We start from the raw sequence: 20,392 nt of genomic DNA on the forward strand, positions 1-20,392 counted from the left end.
TGTTATGTGTCAGATTTCACGAATACAGTTCTAAATGATCTGCAATGTTCTTTTTGTTTTCTATCGATTATATGACGTCACCGATGCATTTAAAATACTCGTCGAAATCCGATCCCTGCAGTACGCACAGTGACCACAAGGCGGCGGTAAGCATTTCAGCCAACCGGATCAAATCGAAATGTTGAGCGTTTAAATGGTCTTTGTTTTGGGAAGACTCCCAGTCCCTATTTCCTTATTTGAAAGCTAAAGAAATGTATGACAGGTATGTTACTTTACCCATTTACATTTATGTTTGTTAATATTAAATTGCGTTTTTAAAACAACTGTAGAACTTCGAAATCTCGTCAGTTTGCTGTTAGCTAAACCTTCCTGTAGCATCTGCCTTTGTGCCAACAAGCTACTGTGTGCGCTTTACCGCTTACATTTCTCATGTTTATCCATGAGTTTGGCAGCAGAATAAATGTTAATGTATTCAAATAAGTCAACAGTTAAGATGGAAGAAAACCAGTTTACTTCACTGACGGTTCCCTCGGATTATTTTCAGCAGTGGTGAGTTGGTGTTGGAGGTGGCAGGAGGTCTGGGGAAACTTGTCATGTTATCTCCTCGACTCGTTTTCATTTTCATGCATGATGGAGGAAAATAAATGTCATTTGACACTCGACATCATAGCCTACACATTTGTATACTTTATATTTAGGATTGTAGCAACTGATAAGTGTAATTGTGAAGGATAATTGACTACCGTAATCCATGATTCCTGATTAAAGGGAAGTAGGGGTAATTATGTAGGAATAATATGAAACAGAAATATTCTGGGTTTAAATTTAGGCATGCAAAAGAAAAACAATACTTGTACAATCTGAATATCTTGATATATTCTGTTATGTTTGTCTGACTAATTTAAAATATTTTTCTTACATTTTTAACATGCCAGTGCATTATCCAGCATTTATTACACCTTTGTTTGCTACAGGCCTTTTTTTAAACTGCACTTGTAAACTTTGTCACCTGTAGAGAGTCACGTCAGTTCACGCAAGGTTAAAATGAATAGTTTACATATTTGGCCTCTGTTTGTCTTTGTATCGTCATATTCTGCAAAAGTATCTTCATTCCATTCTGGTCAACCTTGTGATTATTGTAAAAATACACAATTAGAGGTGCAAAAAGGTTAGTTTTGTAGGTTGCATCATCAGAAATGGTCAGTAAACTAGATAAAAGCAATGAACAATAATTGGGGTGCCTGTTTTACATAGAAAACAGTAAATGAAATGCAGAAAATATGAACTAGTGGATGTCAGCGCATGTGTTTTTGCAAGTATTGTGTCCTGTGTTTAAGTTTTATTCACCCACTTCTCCACACACCACATTTTCCTGATGTACCTGGATCCTGTTTCATGTCCTTTTTTTTTTTCTTTTCTTTTTTTGCTTAACTTCTTCACGCCCTCATCTCTACTAGGTACCAGTCCAGCCAGCAGTACCCTGAGGTACAGCATGTGGCACCCTATCCCAGCATGGACCATTACACTGAAGGTCCCGTGGATGAGCCTGTCATGGCCGAGCTATCTGTTCACCGGGATCCAAATTTTTATCAGGAACCTTTTTACCCGAACTACCTTCCAGCCCCAAATCATTACCCGGAGCAGGTGTCTCAGCAGAACATCAGAGAGCACCAGCAGCACCCAGATCTTGCACTCCTGCACCACCCACGGCATCAACATACACAACACATACAGCATGCTCAACACACACAGCATACACAGCAGCACGGGCCAAGTATTCAGCACCAGCCTTCAGGTCCACCTAAAGGTAATGGAAGACGCTACAATCACAGTAGTTCTTCCCAAGAAGTTTCAGATCTGATGTATTTTAAATATGTGTGCTGCCATTTGTACAAAAAACTACTTTTGCCTTCTGTTTCCCATAGAATAATTTGGAGACATTTAACTACAGTTTAAAGGAATGAGCTGCATATGAACCAGACAAAAGACATCATAAAATACAAATCAAAATTCCTCAATAGGTTGTTCAATATACGTTCTCTGAGATCCTGTCGCCTGTATTTTAATTGTCTTTTTTTTTATTTGTTTGTTTTTGATTCAGTACTCAATAAATTCCTCTTCTTTCTTAGATGTGACACCAGTGAAGAAGAAGAGAGGTCGACCTCCGAAACAGCAAGCGGAGGATGGTGAGACACGTGAGGAGGACGATGAGGTTGAGGCTGCCAAAAAAGCCAAGAGGGCTCTCAACCGCTTCAACGGCATGTCAGTGGCTGAAGTTATGGCTAAAACACTGCCAGATGTGATTACCTACAATCTCGACATTTTGATAGTGAGTTATTTTGTATTTCCAGTTTTGTTCTCTGTGTTTTTGTTTTTTGTTCTAATTGTGATTTAGGTTTGTGACATGGCCAACTTGCAGTCTTTAGGTCTTTAATTATTTTGTGTCTCTCCTCAGATTGGAATTAATCCAGGCCTATTGTCAGCTTACAAAGGACATCATTACCCAAACCCAGGGAACCATTTCTGTACGTTTAAATTCGGTTTCATTACCGACTATAATAAATATGAGCCCACCCACTCTGGGTGCATTGTCACTATTGTTTTATAGCTAAGACTTGTTCTAAGAGACCTTAAAGGTGGCCAAGATGCCAATATGATGATGAAATGCAGCTGAATGTTGTAACTTGTCAGGTTTGAATGCAGGCAACAGAATACATCAAATTTTAAAGAGCTTTTCAAAGGTGAATATTGATGTTTAAAGAGTCAGCAAAACATTTATGCAACACTATTTCTGATTTATCCCCCATAGAGTATTAGGATTTGCTAGGTAGGTTTTTCAGAATAAGGGAGTGTCCTTGAAGTTTTTAGATGTATCCCCAAAAGTTGATTCTGGACGTTCATCTGGATGTTGCGTTTTCAGTGAAAGAGACGTTTTACCACTCATCTAGGTGACTTCTTCAGTCTCAGCTGACTGCAGGTTTCAACAATCTTATAAAAAGTACATTTGCATAATGACTGAAACTAGCACCACTGAATGAACAATGGGCTGGGAGGTTGGTTCCTTGATCATTAATATGCGAATTCTCATGACCACTGATCAACAACCATTGATCAAAGCTCAGTGATCAAAGACCAGTGATCAATGGTCATGAGTACCATTCACAAAGAGTTGGGGAATGGCTGCAATCACAGCATTGTAAATTGGCGAAAGATGTACCCTTAGGACCCCTCCTCGATTCAGAGATGGTCTTTCCCTTTTCACGTAAATGGCCTCCTTGACTCTGCGCTCAAACCAGCGTTCCTCCCTGTTCAGGATGTGTACATCCTCATCATTGAAAGAGCGTCCACTGGCCTGTAGGTGTAAATAGACTGCAGAGTCCTGGCCTGACGAGTTAGCTCTTCTGTGCTGTGCCATCCACTTGCCAGAGGTTGTTTGGTTTCCCTGATGTATAAATCCTGGCAATCCTCCTGGCACTTAACAGCGTACACTTTGTTACTCTGTTTGTGTCGGGGGACCCGATCCTTGGGGTGGACCAATTTTTGGCACAGCATGTTTTGGGGTTAAAAGCCACAGAAACTCGGTGTTTAGAAAAAATGCGTCTCAGCTGTTCCGATACTCCTGACACATACGAGATCACTACAGGTTTTTGCTTAGGCAGCGGTTGTCCTTCTCTCCTAGATCAGCTGGAGCTTTCTTTAGGTGCCTTCTCAGCTTTGACAAATGTCCAGCTGGGACAACCACATTTACTCAGGGCCTTCTTGATGTGATGTTCTTCTGCTTCCCTGGCCGCTGTGTCAGTGGGGATGGTGTTTGTTCTATGTTGCAGTGTCGTGATGACACCCAGTTTATGCTCCAGTGGATGATGAGAGTCAAACCTTAAATACTGATCCATGTGCGTAGGTTTACAGTACACATCAGCTTTTAGATGTCCCCCATTACTGATGGAAATAGAATAGAATAGAATTCAACTTTATTCTCATTGCACACGTCACAAGTACAAGGCAACGAAATGCAGTCTCACAGTCTAAGAAGAAAATTGCCACTTTTCATATCCTCCCTGGTGAATTTGATGTGTTGGTCCCCTGAATTAATGTGATCCGTGAATTGTGGTACGTCCTGAGATTTGATTTTCACCCAGGTGTCATCCACATATCTGAACCAATGACTTGGTGGTGTTCCAGGGTAGGATAGCAAAGCCCTCTTTTCCACTTCTTCCATGTACAAATTGGCCACGATGGGTGAAACTGGGGAGCCCATCGCACACCCATGTTTCTGCCAGTAGAACTGACCCTTGTATGTAAAATAGGTGGAATTAAGACAAAGTTCCAAAAGCAAACACACTTGGTCGATGCCGAGAGTGGTTTTGTTGCTGAGGTTGGGGGCATCCTGTAATCTCATACAGATTACATCCAACGCTTCCGTGACTGGGATGCACTTTCTCCCACTGAAAACGCTACGTCCAGATGAACAGAATCAACTTTTGCCGATTTACTTACCTTGATGATTGAGCATGCATCAAGACGTTTTTAGATGTAGTTACTTAGAAATATTAGCTATAAAATTTTCTGTTGCTTATTTCAACTTCAGGATGTAAAATATCAACATGGATCATTACTTTAAAATAAATATATTTTACTCTGGAACAGCATCTCACCTGAAGTAGCTCCATGCTTGTTCTGCAGGCTTATTGCCTTACAAAGTAGTGTTGATCAGCTATGATCATATGGTATAAAAACAAACAAACAAACAAAAACAAAAAAAAGTAGCAATGTCTGCTGATAACAGTTCTGTAAATTTAGAGCTTCTACAACTGGAACACATGATTAATCAGGAGGAAAAAAGCTGGTTTGAGTCCAGTGTTGTGCTAGACGGCCACTTGGTTGATTTTATACTCAGCTCCTCTTTTCTGTCCAGGGAAATGTCTGTTTCTGTCGGGTCTAACTGACCAGCAACTTAACTACATGCATGACCAGAGCCTGCCAGAGAAATACAGCATCGGCTTCACCAACATGGTAGAAAGGACCACACCTGGCAGCAAGGATCTCTCCAGGTAAAGTTAACTAAAGCGACTACAACTAAATGCAAAACAGACAGTTTGTAACTTAAAATAAAATTTGTCCTCTTTTTTTTTTTTTTTTTTTTTTTTGGTCCTAGTAAGGAGATCCGTGAAGGAGGCCGACAGTTACTTGAGAAGCTACAAAAATACAAGCCATTAATAGCAGCGTTTAATGGAAAAGGTAAAATGATGCAAACAATTTTCTTTTTTCCATTTTTGTTGAAGTGTTTTGATACTAGCACTAGCTGATTGAGTTTATTTTTTGAAGGTATTTTTGTGTAAATTTTACAGGTATTTATGAAATCTTCTGCAAAGAAACCTTTGGTGTGAAGGCCAAGAACCTTGAGTTTGGACTACAGCCGTACAAAATTCCTGAAACTGAAACGGTAGGTGGAAACAGGAAATGATTTCAACATAAATCTGCTCAGCTATACAAACAACAGTCTTCATAGCATTTGACGTTCTTTTCAGGTGTGCTACTTGATGCCGTCATCGAGCCCCCGCTGTGCTCAGTTTCCTCGTGCACAAGATAAGGTGCATTTTTACATCAAGCTGAAGGAACTGAGAGACCAGATGAAAGGCCTGGCACCGAGCCATGAGGTGGAAGAGACAGAGTACTCTTTTGACCTGCAGCTAGCTAAAGGTAGATATCACAGCTGCACAGTACAGCTGAAACATGAGGCATTAGATTGCTGTTCCGTCTTTATCTCAGTCAAATTCAGAAAGGGACCTGCTTAAAAAGATGTGCGTCTTTTCAATTTTCACAGATTTATTTGTCTTAAATAAATCATTAACTTGCTGCTGATGTTTTTGTTCTGCAGAGGATGCTAAAAGGATTGCAATCAAAGAGGAGCAGCTGGATCCAGAGTATGAAAGCTGTAGTGTGCTGCATGAAGAAACCAGGCACAGCAACAACTCCTCGAACTAAAAGAGATTCAGGGGAGGAGAAAAAACAAGCCTGCCTACTGGAGCACTCAGGTAGTGTAGTTATCATGTAGTCAGAAGTTGATGAAATGGGACAACTAAACAACTTTTATATAAAAATCTAAGGAGATTTTTATGTACTTCTTCTGGCACTTCCTTTCAGAAAAAGAAAAAAAATCCAAGTGTGAATTTTAGTAAAATAAAGGTTGGCACATTAGCATTAGTGAACTTTTGTTTGTTTCTTTTACCTAAAGAGAATAATACTCATACAGTGTAGTTTCCTTTCATGGTTTTACTCTGGAACCACATCACACCTGCAGTAGCTCTGTGCTCCATCAGTGGGGTCTGCCCCACAGCTTGAGAACCACTGGATTAAACAGTTTGGAGCAAATGACATAAAACACATGAAACTTGACAACTTGAGATTGTTTAATTTGTGTGTTTATTCAATCAAAAGTAGCTTACGTGTCCATCCATCCATTGGTTGTTTTTTTTTTTTTTCTGCTTATCCAATTTAGGGTTGGAAGGGGGCTGGAGTCTATCCCAGTCACAGCGAAAAAGGCGGGGTACACCTCGGACAGGTCGCCAGTAAATCACAGGGCTAGAGACAGACAAACTTTCATGCTCAAATTCCCACCTAGGGCCAAATAAGAGTTTTCTTTTAACCTAACCGTTGTCTGTGTTTGGACTGTGAAAGGAAGCTGGAGTACCATAAGAGAACCCAATGCGAGCATGGCGAAAACATGTAAACCCCACACATAAAGGCCCATCCACATTATATGCTCATCAGCTTATAATGATGTGTAACACCTCGGGACATTTGCTCAACAAATACCAGCTGACCTAGTAGCCTCACCAAGGATGAGAAGTAACACTGTGAGAGAAGAAGACCTCTGTTCCCCAGACATCATAGTGTCACGCACAAAACAGAAAAGCCCCCACAGCACTCAGACATGTGCATGTTTTTGGTGTTATTGTTTTTTTAAATACTATTTATTGAATTTTTATTAAACATGTTTCCAGTGACTTATTTTGTATTTTCATAGACTCGTATTTTTTTGATTTATTGACTGTATACTCTGAAATTTCTAATGTGTAAGTGCAGAGTTATTAAATCTGTAAATTAACGCTGGCGTGTTTCTATTCTCCGATTGTTTGAGTTATCATGAGAAGCTATAAATGTGTTATAACCTATAAGAAAAGAAACACAGTCAAGCATTCATAAAGACTGAATAATGCTTATTTTTGAGTTAAAACACATATTTTCAAAGCTTGATGAGAACAGGAGCATTTCATTATTTAGAGTTTCTCTCATGCTTATTGAAAGCCTTGAATGAAATACTTGCATCAAAATACCTGATTCATGATTTTGTGAGAATTATTTTGCACTGGTCTTTAAAAACACTTGAGTGTGAAAATGTTTAGGCTTCTAAAGGGAATAATGAATCTCATTTTGAAAAGCGGGATAGTCGCTGTTAATTTGCATACAAGTCTCCTAAAAACAAGGTCTTAGCAGGCTAGATTTACTGATTTTTGCATAACTCTTGCATCCAGCATGAATTTAATAATGGAGATAATTAATAACTAATAGTAAACAAGAAATGTATGTCAATGTAGTCTTTAAGCCTGTAAGATGTAATAAGATGCTGCAATAGTGGTAGCTGAGCTGTTACTACTTTATTGTTATGAATCATCTTATCATTTCTAATTAATTCTGTAAAAACAATGAAACTGTCCTCTTATTTTTCCTTGTTTTGTCATAGCTGTGGGACTGTTAGTTGTAAATAAAACATTTAAATACAGAAATGCTGCACCTAATTGCAAAATTAGGGACTGATGTCAACCAATAGACAGCAACCTCACGGAGTTTAAACCGAGCAGCTCATACCAATCCGAAAATAGGGGCGTGTCGTTTTCATTTCTAACGATTTATACCGTCAAATTTGCATTAAAAACACTATTCTCCGATATGCTTGTAAAAATAACATATCAAAAAATATTTTATGATGCAAAAATATTCAATAGGGCTATTTTTCCCTATTACAATAACGAACAGTTTTCCTATTCATCCCTACATCTTAGCCTTAAGATGTTCCGGTGTCAAAGTTGAGTAGCAGGATTGTCATGTCTTTGTTGCATCTGTTCCACCTCAAATGTTATGAATAGAAGTGTGTGAATATATGGAAAAATAATAACCATCTTACCTTAAAAGAAGTGTTTCATCAGTGCCCTCAACAGGTATGTTTTACGTGTAATAATATTAAGAAATTGTTTACAATTTCATGGGGAGAAGTCTTAGTGGAAGCGAAGCCATTCATCCATGCTAAGTTAACTGCCCGGCTAGCTGTTGGCTAACATTAGCTGTACTTGTGGCACGGCTACTGAATAGCATTAAATCTTAGCATTTATATTACCACAAACAGTCATCATTATCTGAATTGATAGCCACAAACGCGAACTTTTACCTCATTGCACCGTATTCTAAACCTGTTTTAAAACAGGAAATGTATAACCGTTTTAATTCATGTTAGCTTGTTAGTTAGCATAGCCATGGAAGGAAAGGGTAAACATTTTAGCAGGTGTATACTGTATGCTCTATTTAAAATATCCACTGTTATAAATACTAAATCTATTCGGCTATTAGTAATTTGACTTTACTTTAATGTATCACGGCCATTTAAGTTATCTTTTGTTGGTGTTTGTGTTTTGGTTTATGTCTTGTACAACTCCACAGCCTGACTAAAGTATGCTGTCACATGCGTTCAATTTCATGTACTGCCAAACTCTTATATGTTAAACCACATGTACATCACCTAGCTGTGTTTCTTCAACATCCGTATTGATTTATTTAATAAAGTCAAACCACCCAAAAGATGGAAGAAAAGCTGAATGGATCACTGCCTGTTGTATCTCCGGAGTACCTTCAACAGTGGTGAGTCTTCCTCCTCACCACAGTGTGGCCAGACTGGACCCAGATTATGTCAGCAGCCCTCTAACTGGCAAAGTGTGATACTATGAAATGAAAGCATGTGCACATAGTTGCCTGTTTGACATTTTGTTTTGTTTTTTACATCATTATTTTAACAATATGCCATTTGGGATCATGAACAATTGTTATAAAGGTGTATATTTTCTTTAATCAGAGCTCAGTGTTCTTATGATGTGATCTGATACGTGGAACACAATTGGGGGGAAAAATGTGGTTGTGTTTGATTTGCTAACCCAGAGATGTCAAAATCATTTCAGTTCATTTACAGGATTTTTTAATATTCAAGCTGTTGCTTTTCTTCAGGCACAAGAATCAAGAGGTTTTTGGGTTTGTTTGTTTTTTTGTTTTGTTTTTTGGGGGGGGAGTTTAAGAAAAAACCATAAGTTCAGTTGAATCGGACATATATATTAAATGTTTTGAAAAGAGTATAGAGTCAGGTGCCAGTTTTTCTGCTCTACCTACTATATTTAGAAGTAATTTAATTCACAGTAAACCTGCTTTATAGCAGAACCACTAAGGCTGTTGATGTTTTTGTTTAGTTTTAATTAGATTTAATCTGTTTGTGCTATACTAAATAGTTTATGAAGTTGCACTACTGTCAGAAATGCTTGAAATTAAACATGTGGGATCTTGTAATTAGTAGAGATGGACCGATCCGATATTAGGTATCGGTCAGATACTGACGTAAATTACTGGATCGGATATCGGAGAGAAATAAAAAATGTAATCCGATCCATTAAATATCAAAAAAAGCTCCTCACAAAACTTGCGACACGGTGTAACTCGGCTCATAACCGTAGCACGTCGGAGCAGTATGCATCACGTAATAGAGCGGCTATGTGTATTTGTAGCCTCACTACCAAACCGGCATTTCATCTCCGATGAAGTTATCCCAGAGAGAAGTAAAGCAAGTGTGTAAGTTCATCTCTGAATGTTTGTAAAGCATTCCCACGTTAAGCTTAACAACCGATATATGGAGCGACTGCCTCTTCTCTCTCCCTCCCTCTCCTGATGCTACTTCAATCGTGAAACTGATTAATGATCAGCTGATCGGCTTTTCTGTCACGAGTCCGTCTCTCTTCTTTGTTTTTGGCCCACTTCGCGCCAGAAAGAGGAAACCAGCGGCTGAACAACAGCAGCACGTTTAAGTTTGATAAGCTGTTGTTAGAATTTATTTAATATTACTTTCTACACCAGGATCCTTTTTTATGTAGCTGACGGCTGGTAACTGTGCAGGGGCGGATCTAGCAAAGTTTAGCCAGGGGGGCCGATAGGGCATTAACAGGGAAAAGGGGGCACAAAGACATACTTTTCTTTCTTACTCTCATTTAAAATGTCTAGCTTTTAATAAAAAATTATCCAAATCTTACACCCAAAGTTTTAATCTGATGTAAAATGTATAGAAGTCCATTACTGTATATAGTAACTGTTAAGTCTAATATACCCTAGTAAGCTATACTACTTTTTCCTTTGGGAAGATACCATCTGTGCAGTCTGCAATTCTGTTGAAGAAAGATGTTGAATCTATTTAATATTTCTTGAAAAATAATTTATTTCTGTGCATTTTTTTCCCACACTGTATCAAATTAAAGTTGATTACGTCGATTAAGCATCATGAGGTGGAGGGTGGGGGGTGGTTCCCTATTTTTTTTTGCTGGGAGTTTGCAACCCTATGAGTTAGGTTGCTTAATATTTCTGCTAAGTACTCTTTAAAATACCAGAATAGGGAGGATGGAGTAGGTTTAAGTTTATTTGATTGATCAGTGTTGCTGAACTATGAAATATTTTGTGGGCAGTGTATTTTTTACATACAGGTATAACAGAATAGCTTTAGTGTTGTTGTTTATTTAAACTTGAGTATGAACTTATACAAAATGCAGCAATATATTAAAAAAACAGTTTTATTGATTAAAAAACACACTATATCGGATTCATATCGGTATCGGCAGATATCCAAATTTATGATATCGGTATCGGACATAAAAAAGTGGTATCGTGCCATCTCTAGTAATTAGATGATTAAAATCAATGTGTTTGCTCTTTTATCACCACTCAGCTAAATACGAAAAGACCTAAACAAAAAGCACATAGTTTATGTAATCCAGCTAACATCTGTTTTAACTCCACAGTGCATCTCACACAGCTAACTTGATTGTTGTAAAAATACTTACCCATTTTGTGCTTTTGTTTTGTTTTTCTAAATTCCCTCCACCTCAGGGTTCGGTCTGCCCAGCAGTTTCAAGCTCTCCAGGCTCAATATTCAGACGTCATTCCTGAACATCAGTTTCACTATACAGAGCATCAAGCTGGAGAGCCAGCTATGGCAAACATGGTTAATCCGGAACCCATGAGGGATCAGCTGGAACCTACCAACTTGACAAAACGTACTTTGATATATTTATTGTGTTAACACCTAGTTATAAGATAGGATCAGGGTTTAAAATGGGCTGGAATGATATTCCTTCAGTTAATCGGTAATTTAGTCTGATAGGGGTCATCAAAACATTATGAGTTAAATTGCCTATCTGGGCACTAGGCCTTTATGTTTTGTTTTCTGCTGCATGATGTTCAGCAGGAGCAGGTAAATTGGCTGGAGCTACACCTAAGCATGATGTGCTCAGCTTTAAAGAGTTCCTTTTGCTCATAGACAGTGACAAGGGAAGTAAGTTTATTAACCAAAGCATGAATATTGTGTAGTCAGTAACTCAGTTGTGTAAAGTATGTATTGATAAGTTGGAGGAAGGAGGAAGCTTTGCTAGGGCAGCTGACCGCAGCCTGTTCACAAAGAAAAATCTACTGCGGGTTATAAACTTTTTCCCCTTGTTGCACTTTATCCTCAGTTTAGGATCTAATGTTAGTTTAGTGTGACAGTCTTACCATTATATATGGTGTTTTTTTTTAATATAATTTATTTGCTGTATATTAGGGCATGATGATATATAGAAATAGTCTGCCAAAACTGCAGTTTAACACCACACAAGAGCAAATGACTTCCAACAGTACTTACATCATGGTCTCTTATCTTTTTTTTATTTTTGTTTTCTCAATTCTTGTAGCTCCAGCTAAAAAGAGAGGCAGACCAGCTCAACCCAAGGAACCAGGGGCACCCACACCACCAAAAGTCCCAAAGGCACGAAAGCCACCAAAAGACCCAAATGCACCTAAAGCAAAACCAGGTCCAAAGCCCAAAAAGGCAGCTCAGGCTGATGGGAAACAGGAGAAGATTGATGAAACTTTCAAGAAGGTAAAGAGGAAAGTAGACCGCTTCAAGGGCATGTCAGAGGAGGAGGTCATGAAAAAGACTCTACCAGACCTGCTGGACTACAACCTAGACTATGTCATTGTAAGATTCACTTTTTAGTTGGATAATTATATATTATGTCTAGTTCACTGCTAGACCATAATGTGAACATAAGCTTGGCTAACCTCACCGGTTTGCTTTCAGATTGGTATCAATCCAGGTCTGATGGCAGCTTTCATTGGAAGATGGTTTCCAGGTCCTGGAAATCATTTCTGTAAGTTATGATACTGTAATTATTTTGAGTTGTCTTGTGGTAACATAAAAATGGATCTTAGGCTTCAGAAAGGTTATTGATTTGCTGACACAGTGGTGCAGATTTTTACCTTACAGAATAAAGCATGTCCTGGTCCTTTCTCTGTGAAGTTTGTAAATTCTCTTCCTGTATGGAATTCTTCTGGGTACACGGGTTCAATAAAATGTCCGTATTTATTAGCCTTTGGTGCTGAATCACCTGGTCACTTTTTGATTTCAGGGAAGTGTTTGTTTCTGTCTGGATTTACTGATGAGCAGCTCAACCACATGCATGACACCGTCCTACCTGTTAAGTATAAAATGGGCTTCACCAACATGGTGGCCAGGGCAACACCAGGGAGCAAAGATCTTACAAGGTATGTGACTGTAAAAGATTTCAGTCATCATATTAGAAAAAAAATATTTTATAGGTTTCATAAACCTTTTTCTTTCATTTCATCTCACCAGTAAAGAGTTGCGTGAAGGAGGCAAAATTCTTGTGGAGAAGCTGAAAAAATACAAGCCGCTTATTGCTGTGTTCAATGGAAAATGTAAGCCCACCTACTAACAAAAAGCAATAGTTGCCATAAAACAGTTTGCTTAAGTCAGTTAAGCTAATAGTTATCTTCTTTTGTCCACAGGCATCTATGAAATGTTCTGCAGAGAACTGTTTGGTAAAAAACCACAAAAACTCGAATTTGGTTTGCAGCCACACAAGATCCCCGACTGTGACGTGGTGAGAACTCAGTTTTCAGTCAGGTTTTTAAAGGTTTCTTCAGATATTGGTGGAAATGATACAGATACATGCTGTTCTTCAAGAATATTTAAGAAATATTTTCACCTGTTATTTGTATTTATTCAATAAATTTAATAGACAATGTTCAAAGTGTGAAAATAATATTAAGAATAAAATGTCAAAAATGTAGGATTTTTCTAGTATTTTGTTCATAAAGGCTTAAGTTTGTAATTATAGGAACTGACCCGAAATTGAATGTGCAAGTCTTTATATTTTGTGATAGAAGTGATATGATCAACATATTGATATCAGAGGAAATCAATATAGACAACTAGAAAATTAAGAACTGCAAGTGTGATACTTAAAAGTAACTGATACTTCATTCTGAAGACTTTACTTAAGAGTTTATTTCTTCTTTGCAGGCTTTGTTTCTGATGCCTTCATCCAGTGCTCGTTGCGCCCAATTCCCTCGTGCTCAGGACAAAGTCCACTTCTACATCAAACTGAGAGAACTCAGAGACCAACTGAAGGGTGTCCAAAGAAGCACAGAGATCCAAGAGGTCAACTACATGTTTGACCTTCAGCTGGCCAAGGGTAAGCATGACCAGGGCTGGGTGGGTGGGTGTGTGCATGCGTATGCGTGTTTGGGTTTTGTTTTGTTTTTTTCTTTTTAAAAAATGTGTAACTTGGCTGTCTAACCTGAATTTCACCACTAAGTACCTTTACAGCGGCTTTAATTAGAAATTTTAATTAAAATTCAATTTTTAAAAAGTAAAACTACTACGCTGTTATTTACCATAGATACTTTCCCTACTTTTAATATTGTAGAAATGCCTCAAAGCCACTAAAATTAGTGAAGTCATTAATTTAATATCCTGTCCATTTTATTAATTTTTTAAAGCATTTTGTTATTTCTTCCCCTTTTATATCAACAGAGGATGCCAAGAGGCTGGCAATAAAGGAAGAACAATACGACCCTGGTTATGAAGATGCCTATGGCGGAGCATATGTCGAGAGAGGACCTGAAGGAAGCCAAGCTGAAAGCCAGAGCAACGGTCACTGCACGTTTTCATCTGCTGAAAATACAGGTAAGTCGTTCAGATAGGGTGAGCCTGAGGGCGAGCTCGGATGCACCCAACATTCATCTACAGTCCTCGGCGCTTATGGTTCCTAGTTTCAGGTAGTTGTATTCTCCACCTGTTGAGACACTTGAGTTTGTATAATTTGCATAAATCTGTGTAGTTTGTATAAATTTGAGTTTTTATAAGTCCATCTGTTACTCAGATGTGAATGTAGCGTTATGTAATTGCACGGACATGTGTAATTTGTCTTAAAGTGATGGCACAATCCTGGCCAGGAGCTGGAGTAACCATGAGCATGAACTTTGCTACAGACATCATTCGTTCACATCTTACATGCATAGAAAAATGCTTCTGTTTCTGTGTTCTCCACCCCCAGAAGGAGCACAGGAGGCGACTGTATCACAAACAGCTGATGGCCAGCTCCCAGACGGACAGTGGATGACCCAGTCCTTTGCAGATCAGATTCCAGACATAGGCAGCGGACCAAAAGATGGTAGCATATGAGGAAAAGGGCTTGCCTGTGCTACACACAGAGACTTGAGCAAACTTAGCTCTTACCTCTTTTTTTGTCAGGTTTTAGAATTCCTTTTTAATTAGTGTCTGAGTGGAATATTAAAAAAAAAACATATAGTGGACTTTTTAGAAAATTTGCAGAATATATTTTCTGCACCTTTTTAATTCTTTGTGATCTTGTAAACATATACAGCATGATCGTCTTCACTGCAGTCTTTTTAAATATGTGAAATCAGGGACTTGACAGTAGCCTCTTTCAGACACAGTGCGTTCAACATCGATAGTGCTCTGTCCTGACATAAGTGATGGTAATGTTCCTCAGAGCTTTTTTCACACATACCATTATTCCAGAGAAATTTTTTTGACAACCACATGAATCATTATGCTGGCCTTTGGTTTAAGGCGCTTCAGCACCAGTTTTTATACTGTCTGTTTCTTAAAGTGATTCGTAAATATTACTAGGTTTGGCCCAATAAGATTGCCCTTCTGACTTTTAGAACAGAGTGACCAGGGGTGCCCATTGATAAGATGCTGTAAGATGAATACAAATTAATACTTGTCTGAAAGTGGCTAATGATGTGTGACTGTCTTTTTGAAGACTGTCACACATCATTTAAACCTTTGTTTTGCCTTTTTACTGTACTGTACTGCACTGCACTGCAATGCAGTAAATGAGAACTTTCACATCTGCTGTTTAAACAGCAGATAAGTTCCAGAAATTTTATTTTATAAACTTGACTGATCAGTGTGAGCTTGTGTGATCCTCTGTTTGCAGGGAGGACTTGGTTAGCATTAAAATGTTACATTCATGGTGCTATGAACTGATGAGATGCAAAGTGATGACTCGATGTCAGAGGTCCTGCAGAGGCATCATCTCACCAGCCTTTAAATGTGTTACGAAACATATAATGGGTTTTATTTTATTTTTATTTTGCTTTAGGAATTGTAGAATTATGTTATGTTTATGATTATATGGTTCACACGGAATGACTCATTTGTCCATTAAAATTTACTGATGATGCTTTTTCTATACTTTTGTTTTACCTTTGTTTCAATATCACATGGTAGCTATTGTTCAATCTTTGCGAAGAAAAAGGCTTTCTTTTTATTTTCCTGTTGTACATTACAATTAGACTCATGGTGTTGATAAGATGTCAACAAGTTCAGCAAATGCTGAAGTTTTTTTGTTTGTTTGTTTGTTTGTTTTCCTTTGTTGGTTTCCTTTAATCAATCTTTTTTCCACTTTCTTTATGGTTGATTACACGTCCCTTCCCTGGTGTGTTTAACATCACCTGGCCAGATGCAGTTCTAGTTGAGACTAGGGGCATAAGGTCCATGTTGCCATTGGTGTCCCAGCAGAGATTCATTTTAGAATTTGAGGTCATCTTTGATTTCAGAGTTTGTGTATTTATGTCTCGTCCTCTCTGATTCCTGCTGTCTGAACCAGATGACCTGCAGATGCAGTTATTCTCTTGAGATGCGCTGAAGAATATGAAGAGGAAAAAACTAAAAATCACACAAAGGATGAGCTTTTCATTAATGTTACCTCCTTATAATATTAGCAACAGATACAGTTTGTTGGAGTGACAAAGACACGGCATATGTAAAGAAAGCCAAAAATGAGATTTAATAATCCTAAGGTTAAATCAGTTTTTTTTAAAGAGGTAAAATTGTGAATTTTTATGTACACATACCTGTTGATGCTATCATTGCTAATACTCCATTTCTGCCTGTAGAAATCTGCAGACCACAGTAACAATCTGCAAAGTGCTGTACAGCTGAATGACACCATGCTGTCACAGTAAAACACAGAAAAAAAAGAAAGAAATTGAAGTACTAATTGCTGTTGTTAACCCAAGTTCATTCCAAAGCCCAGTAGAGAATAGGATATTAGGGAACTTTTAGATCAAACAGTTCACACTTTACCTTTTGGTAAAAAAGATGGTCAGCTCAACAGGTAAGATGAGGAAGGTAAGTAGATAGGTAAACAAATTCATTGTCAGGAAGTCCCTGTAATGCGGCCTCCAGCTGCTACTGTCATGACTATCCCTGCATGCCTCACATAGCACTAACACAGACACACAAAGGGTGGAAATTACATAAAATTATGTGTCATGCTACCTGTGAGAGACCTGGTGTGTGGTATAAATGACACTGTTCATTCATTTAAACCTCAATTTAATACATTTTACATAAAATGGGAAATTTAAATCACTAGTTTAAAATCTTAAGATTACATCATATTCTGCTGCTCAGTGGACAGACCTGGCAGTCTATAAATCCACCGAATAGATCAGAAAGACTGTTACAGCCTACCTTTTTACTGAAAGCAGAGAGGATTTTGTAAGTTGAAAGTTAATCTTTAATCTTTAGATTATTTATCTGATTAACAGTTAATGTAAAGAAATATTTTATGATTATTTAAATATGAGCTACATTAGATTCCTCTATCTTCTTACCTTGAAGAATACAGCAGTATCAAGATGGTGGATGCAAGTAATGCCCTCCTAATGTAATACTTTTTCAATTTGTTAGCATTAACATATAATCATTTAACTAAATGTCATTAACTGTCAGAAGTTAATCTTTGAAAAGGCTTTCAGGACCCCTTGTTTAGGTTTGTACACCACAACTGATGTTTTGTGAGTCAATGCAACCACCTCCACTGGGGTTTATCCAGGACCAATGGCCATGAAAGGCGAAGATAAAGATGATTGTTTTATGTTCATGCCAAATCATTACACTCTTCCTGTTCCAGTTCCGTGTCCTCTTTACCATTTGAACCAGCGCACTTACAAGGACAATTTTTTTTCAATTAAAATAAAGTCTTACAATAACTCTTTTGAAAAACTTCTGTATATCTGATGATCAGCTCGTCTCACTTGACCTCCTTACCTTTCTTGATAGCCACTGGGAGGTTCTCAATGACTCTGTGGTCCAGATGATTTTCCTTGTGACACTTCATCATCCTCTCTTCTGCACGACCCACTTCCTTCGTCTGCTCACAGCAAGGAGATTTGGCTTCTACCACTGCACTGCTGTGAATATTTTGTGCTGTAAGCAGATCTGAGACAGTTGGTTGATAACATGTTTTGATGTAACTTTATGGTGTAAACCAGAAATGCTAAAGAAAATGAAGGTGGAAAAATCTCACCTTTCTCTCTCAGGAAACAAAGAGCATCCATGTAGCCGTTGTGGCATATCTCAGCCAGCTTCTGCCTCACAAAAAAAAAAAACTGTTAAACATTACTGTACACTCTACTGCTTTAAAGTCGTGAGCTCTGAACATGAACCCACCTCAAGTCTGGGGGGGAGGAAGGATGTACAGACTCGATATACATTCCCTGTGTTGACCTGAATGCTGACGTTTCCATAGTGGACTTCAAAGAAATTGTATGACCCTTCTCTGGGGCAAATGTCACTCTCTCCTGAGAACGGGGCCATGGTGATGGTGTTTCTCTGCTCGGACAACGGCATCATGTTGCTCAGTGCTCCATCCACGTAGCGCTTAGAAGAAAGAAAAACTGATCAAAATTGATGGCAAGCTGAGATGACGAAGTAGATCTAGTGTGACAAAAACATGTCACGAACTGTCCTCGTATACAAAGCAGCCATAGCATTTATAAAGTAAAGGTGGATTACTACTCTCAAATAAAGATCACACGTATGCTGTGTGCTCTGTTTGTATGCTCAATCATAATTTTCAGTGTGCTTGCCTCTTTACCTGTGTGCTCTATACCACTTACCTTGTGTAAACCTTGAATAAGTTTAAAATTAACATGTGAGCAGAGGAAAAATTAAAAGCTTTGGCTGTAACAAAGCCTCCAGATATTGCGCCTTTTAGCCAAGAAAGCCATAGACTGTATAAGATGGCCATGCCCACCATAACATCACCAACCGATTAGTAAGGTTATGTTATGAAACTTGCTGAGACTGCTGAGATGGTTGTCTTCGCTCAACTGCAACAGGGCGTGATGAGAAAGGATTTGATATGATATATGAATGATATCCCGTTCCACTTCTATGATTCCTAAATTTACCTGCCTCTGAAATCTGGCAATAAAATGCTCCTGTAGCTTTGAAGCGGTTTTTCTTTCCCATTCTCTATGGTCTATGGCACAGAAATCTCTACTCATTTATTTCAATAATAAGACCAGTAAAAGCAAAGAAAGCATACAAAAAAAAGTTAAGCTCGACTGACCATGCCATGGTATGAAGGTGGAATGAAACCACAGTAAACAGGGAAAAAACAGCTGCACATGAGAACCTGCAAAGGTAAAGAGGTTAGATCACTAGAACAGAGAAGCCTAAAAGATCCCAACAATTTTTCTGTAAAGTCACCAATCTGATCAACCTGAATGAGCTCCTCTCTGCTGGCAAACTCGGACACCAAAACATTTTTCCCATCAGCTATTCGGGTGAGAGACACGCAGAGCCTTCCAGAAGCCCGGAGGTGGGCATCTTCTGGAAGCTTTTTCAGCAGGGAGTCCCTGACTGTCCGGAGCAGGCTGAAGGTCGGGTGGAAAACTCCAAAGGTGTGTTTTCTTGCCTCCTTCGCTGTGGTTAAAATATCAGCACACAACTGTTCTGAGGGAGAAAATGCAGCAGAACCAGATGTTCAGGCTAATGTAGAGAACCAGTGACATTATGATGTATCATTGCATTATCCACATGTCTGTTTTTTATTGCGCAGCAGTTGTTTTCCCTACAGTCCCCTCACTTGACCTTGAATTCTGTGCGACCTATGGAATTTGCTCTCACTGTTGTATCAGCTGTTTGTGTGTCAGGAACTTATGAAATACACCGCCTAGTGTCAGATACAACACCATGTGTTTTGAGATATGCCTGAACTTCATGAATGGACGGGTACTTCAAGTGCAAATGAAAAAAGGACAAAAATTTCATACAAAAATACAACGCATTGCAATAAACATGAATTATGTCACACAAAATGTTTTCATATATTCAACAAGGCATGTAGAAATAAAATAAACTTGCATATTTTTATTGGTCAATTTTGTGTTATATATGAGAATGATACCAAGAGTTACATTTTATTTATGAATTCCTCTTTAATTTCTCTTTAAGAAACAAACTGTTGAAGAGCTGGACAAACTGTAATCTGCAGTGTACATTAAATGTGACTCACCAATGGGAATGCCAACAGTGAGAGCTGCAGCCACGAGACACCCAGAGGAAGATCCACAAATTTTAGAAGCACCATGAACCAGCTGTGGAGCCCACTCCAGGATACAGCTCAAAGCTCCCACGTAGTAAATGCTCCTGAATCCACAGCCTGCAAAAGAGATGTTCCACTCCTCGACCCAGTTAAACATCTTACCTGGTTTCTCCATTGACTGTAAGATTAATTAAAACTCAGAACGATATCTATAATATTGTCATTTTGTCAGTCGTGTCTCAGAGTTCAGCTGGTGCATTTAGGAGCCTCCCAGGGTTGAATTGACCTGCGTTATCTGCACTACAGTCAGATGTAGGAGTGTTTTAGCTGGCTATGGTGTGGTATTGCACAACTTACTAGGCTCAAACTGTAATTTGGCC

At 38.5% G+C, this 20,392-nt stretch overlaps 3 protein-coding genes across 9 annotated transcripts; 2 read left to right on the forward strand and 1 right to left on the reverse strand.

Moving 5' to 3' along the window:
- The first annotated feature begins 131 nt into the window (after positions 1–131).
- On the forward strand, positions 132–7,108 carry tdg.2 (thymine DNA glycosylase, tandem duplicate 2). Of its 4 annotated transcripts, none has more exons than XR_014800713.1 (10): positions 132–549; positions 1,458–1,807; positions 2,130–2,329; positions 2,456–2,525; positions 4,916–5,051; positions 5,156–5,238; positions 5,349–5,443; positions 5,529–5,700; positions 5,879–6,035; positions 6,500–7,108. XR_014800713.1 is itself a non-coding variant. In XM_084934121.1 (10 exons), the coding sequence occupies exons 2-10, from the start codon at positions 494–496 to the stop codon at positions 5,983–5,985; spliced, it is 1,269 nt and encodes a 422-aa protein (XP_084790247.1). In that variant the 5' UTR covers positions 132–262; positions 482–493; the 3' UTR covers positions 5,986–7,108. The 4 variants fall into 4 exon arrangements, 3 of the variants coding, with proteins under 3 accessions (XP_084790247.1, XP_084790246.1, XP_084790248.1); XM_084934121.1 differs by having other exon boundaries at positions 132–262; positions 482–549; positions 5,879–7,108; XM_084934120.1 differs by having other exon boundaries at positions 5,879–7,108.
- Positions 7,109–8,066: 958 nt separating this feature from the next.
- Positions 8,067–15,865, forward strand: LOC146383027 (G/T mismatch-specific thymine DNA glycosylase-like). 2 transcript variants are annotated; one of them, XM_084934118.1, is made up of 11 exons: positions 8,067–8,219; positions 8,839–8,913; positions 11,188–11,354; positions 12,027–12,313; positions 12,416–12,485; positions 12,744–12,879; positions 12,971–13,053; positions 13,144–13,238; positions 13,661–13,832; positions 14,174–14,326; positions 14,697–15,865. In XM_084934118.1, exons 2-11 carry the CDS (start codon positions 8,855–8,857, stop codon positions 14,822–14,824), a joined length of 1,350 nt encoding a protein of 449 aa, XP_084790244.1. In that variant the 5' UTR covers positions 8,067–8,219; positions 8,839–8,854; the 3' UTR covers positions 14,825–15,865. The 2 variants fall into 2 exon arrangements, with proteins under 2 accessions (XP_084790244.1, XP_084790245.1); XM_084934119.1 differs by lacking the exon at positions 8,839–8,913.
- An 83-nt stretch (positions 15,866–15,948) lies between these two features.
- Positions 15,949–20,303, reverse strand: LOC146383028 (patatin-like phospholipase domain-containing protein 2). 3 transcript variants are annotated; one of them, XM_084934117.1, is made up of 9 exons: positions 19,983–20,303; positions 19,188–19,420; positions 19,035–19,100; positions 18,131–18,340; positions 17,988–18,048; positions 17,729–17,899; positions 16,760–16,901; positions 16,528–16,626; positions 15,949–16,315 (listed from the first exon to the last, which is right to left on the reverse strand). In XM_084934117.1, the coding sequence occupies exons 1-9, from the start codon at positions 20,185–20,187 to the stop codon at positions 16,057–16,059; spliced, it is 1,446 nt and encodes a 481-aa protein (XP_084790243.1). In that variant the 5' UTR covers positions 20,188–20,303; the 3' UTR covers positions 15,949–16,056. The 3 variants fall into 3 exon arrangements, with proteins under 3 accessions (XP_084790243.1, XP_084790242.1, XP_084790241.1); XM_084934116.1 differs by having other exon boundaries at positions 17,729–17,887; positions 19,035–19,420; XM_084934115.1 differs by having other exon boundaries at positions 19,035–19,420.
- Positions 20,304–20,392: the final 89 nt, after the last annotated feature.

Source organism: Perissodus microlepis, chromosome 7 (genome assembly GCF_051167445.1).
Source record: "Perissodus microlepis isolate ML-2025 ecotype Zambia chromosome 7, ASM5116744v1, whole genome shotgun sequence".
Classification (NCBI taxonomy): Eukaryota; Metazoa; Chordata; class Actinopteri; order Cichliformes; family Cichlidae; genus Perissodus; species Perissodus microlepis.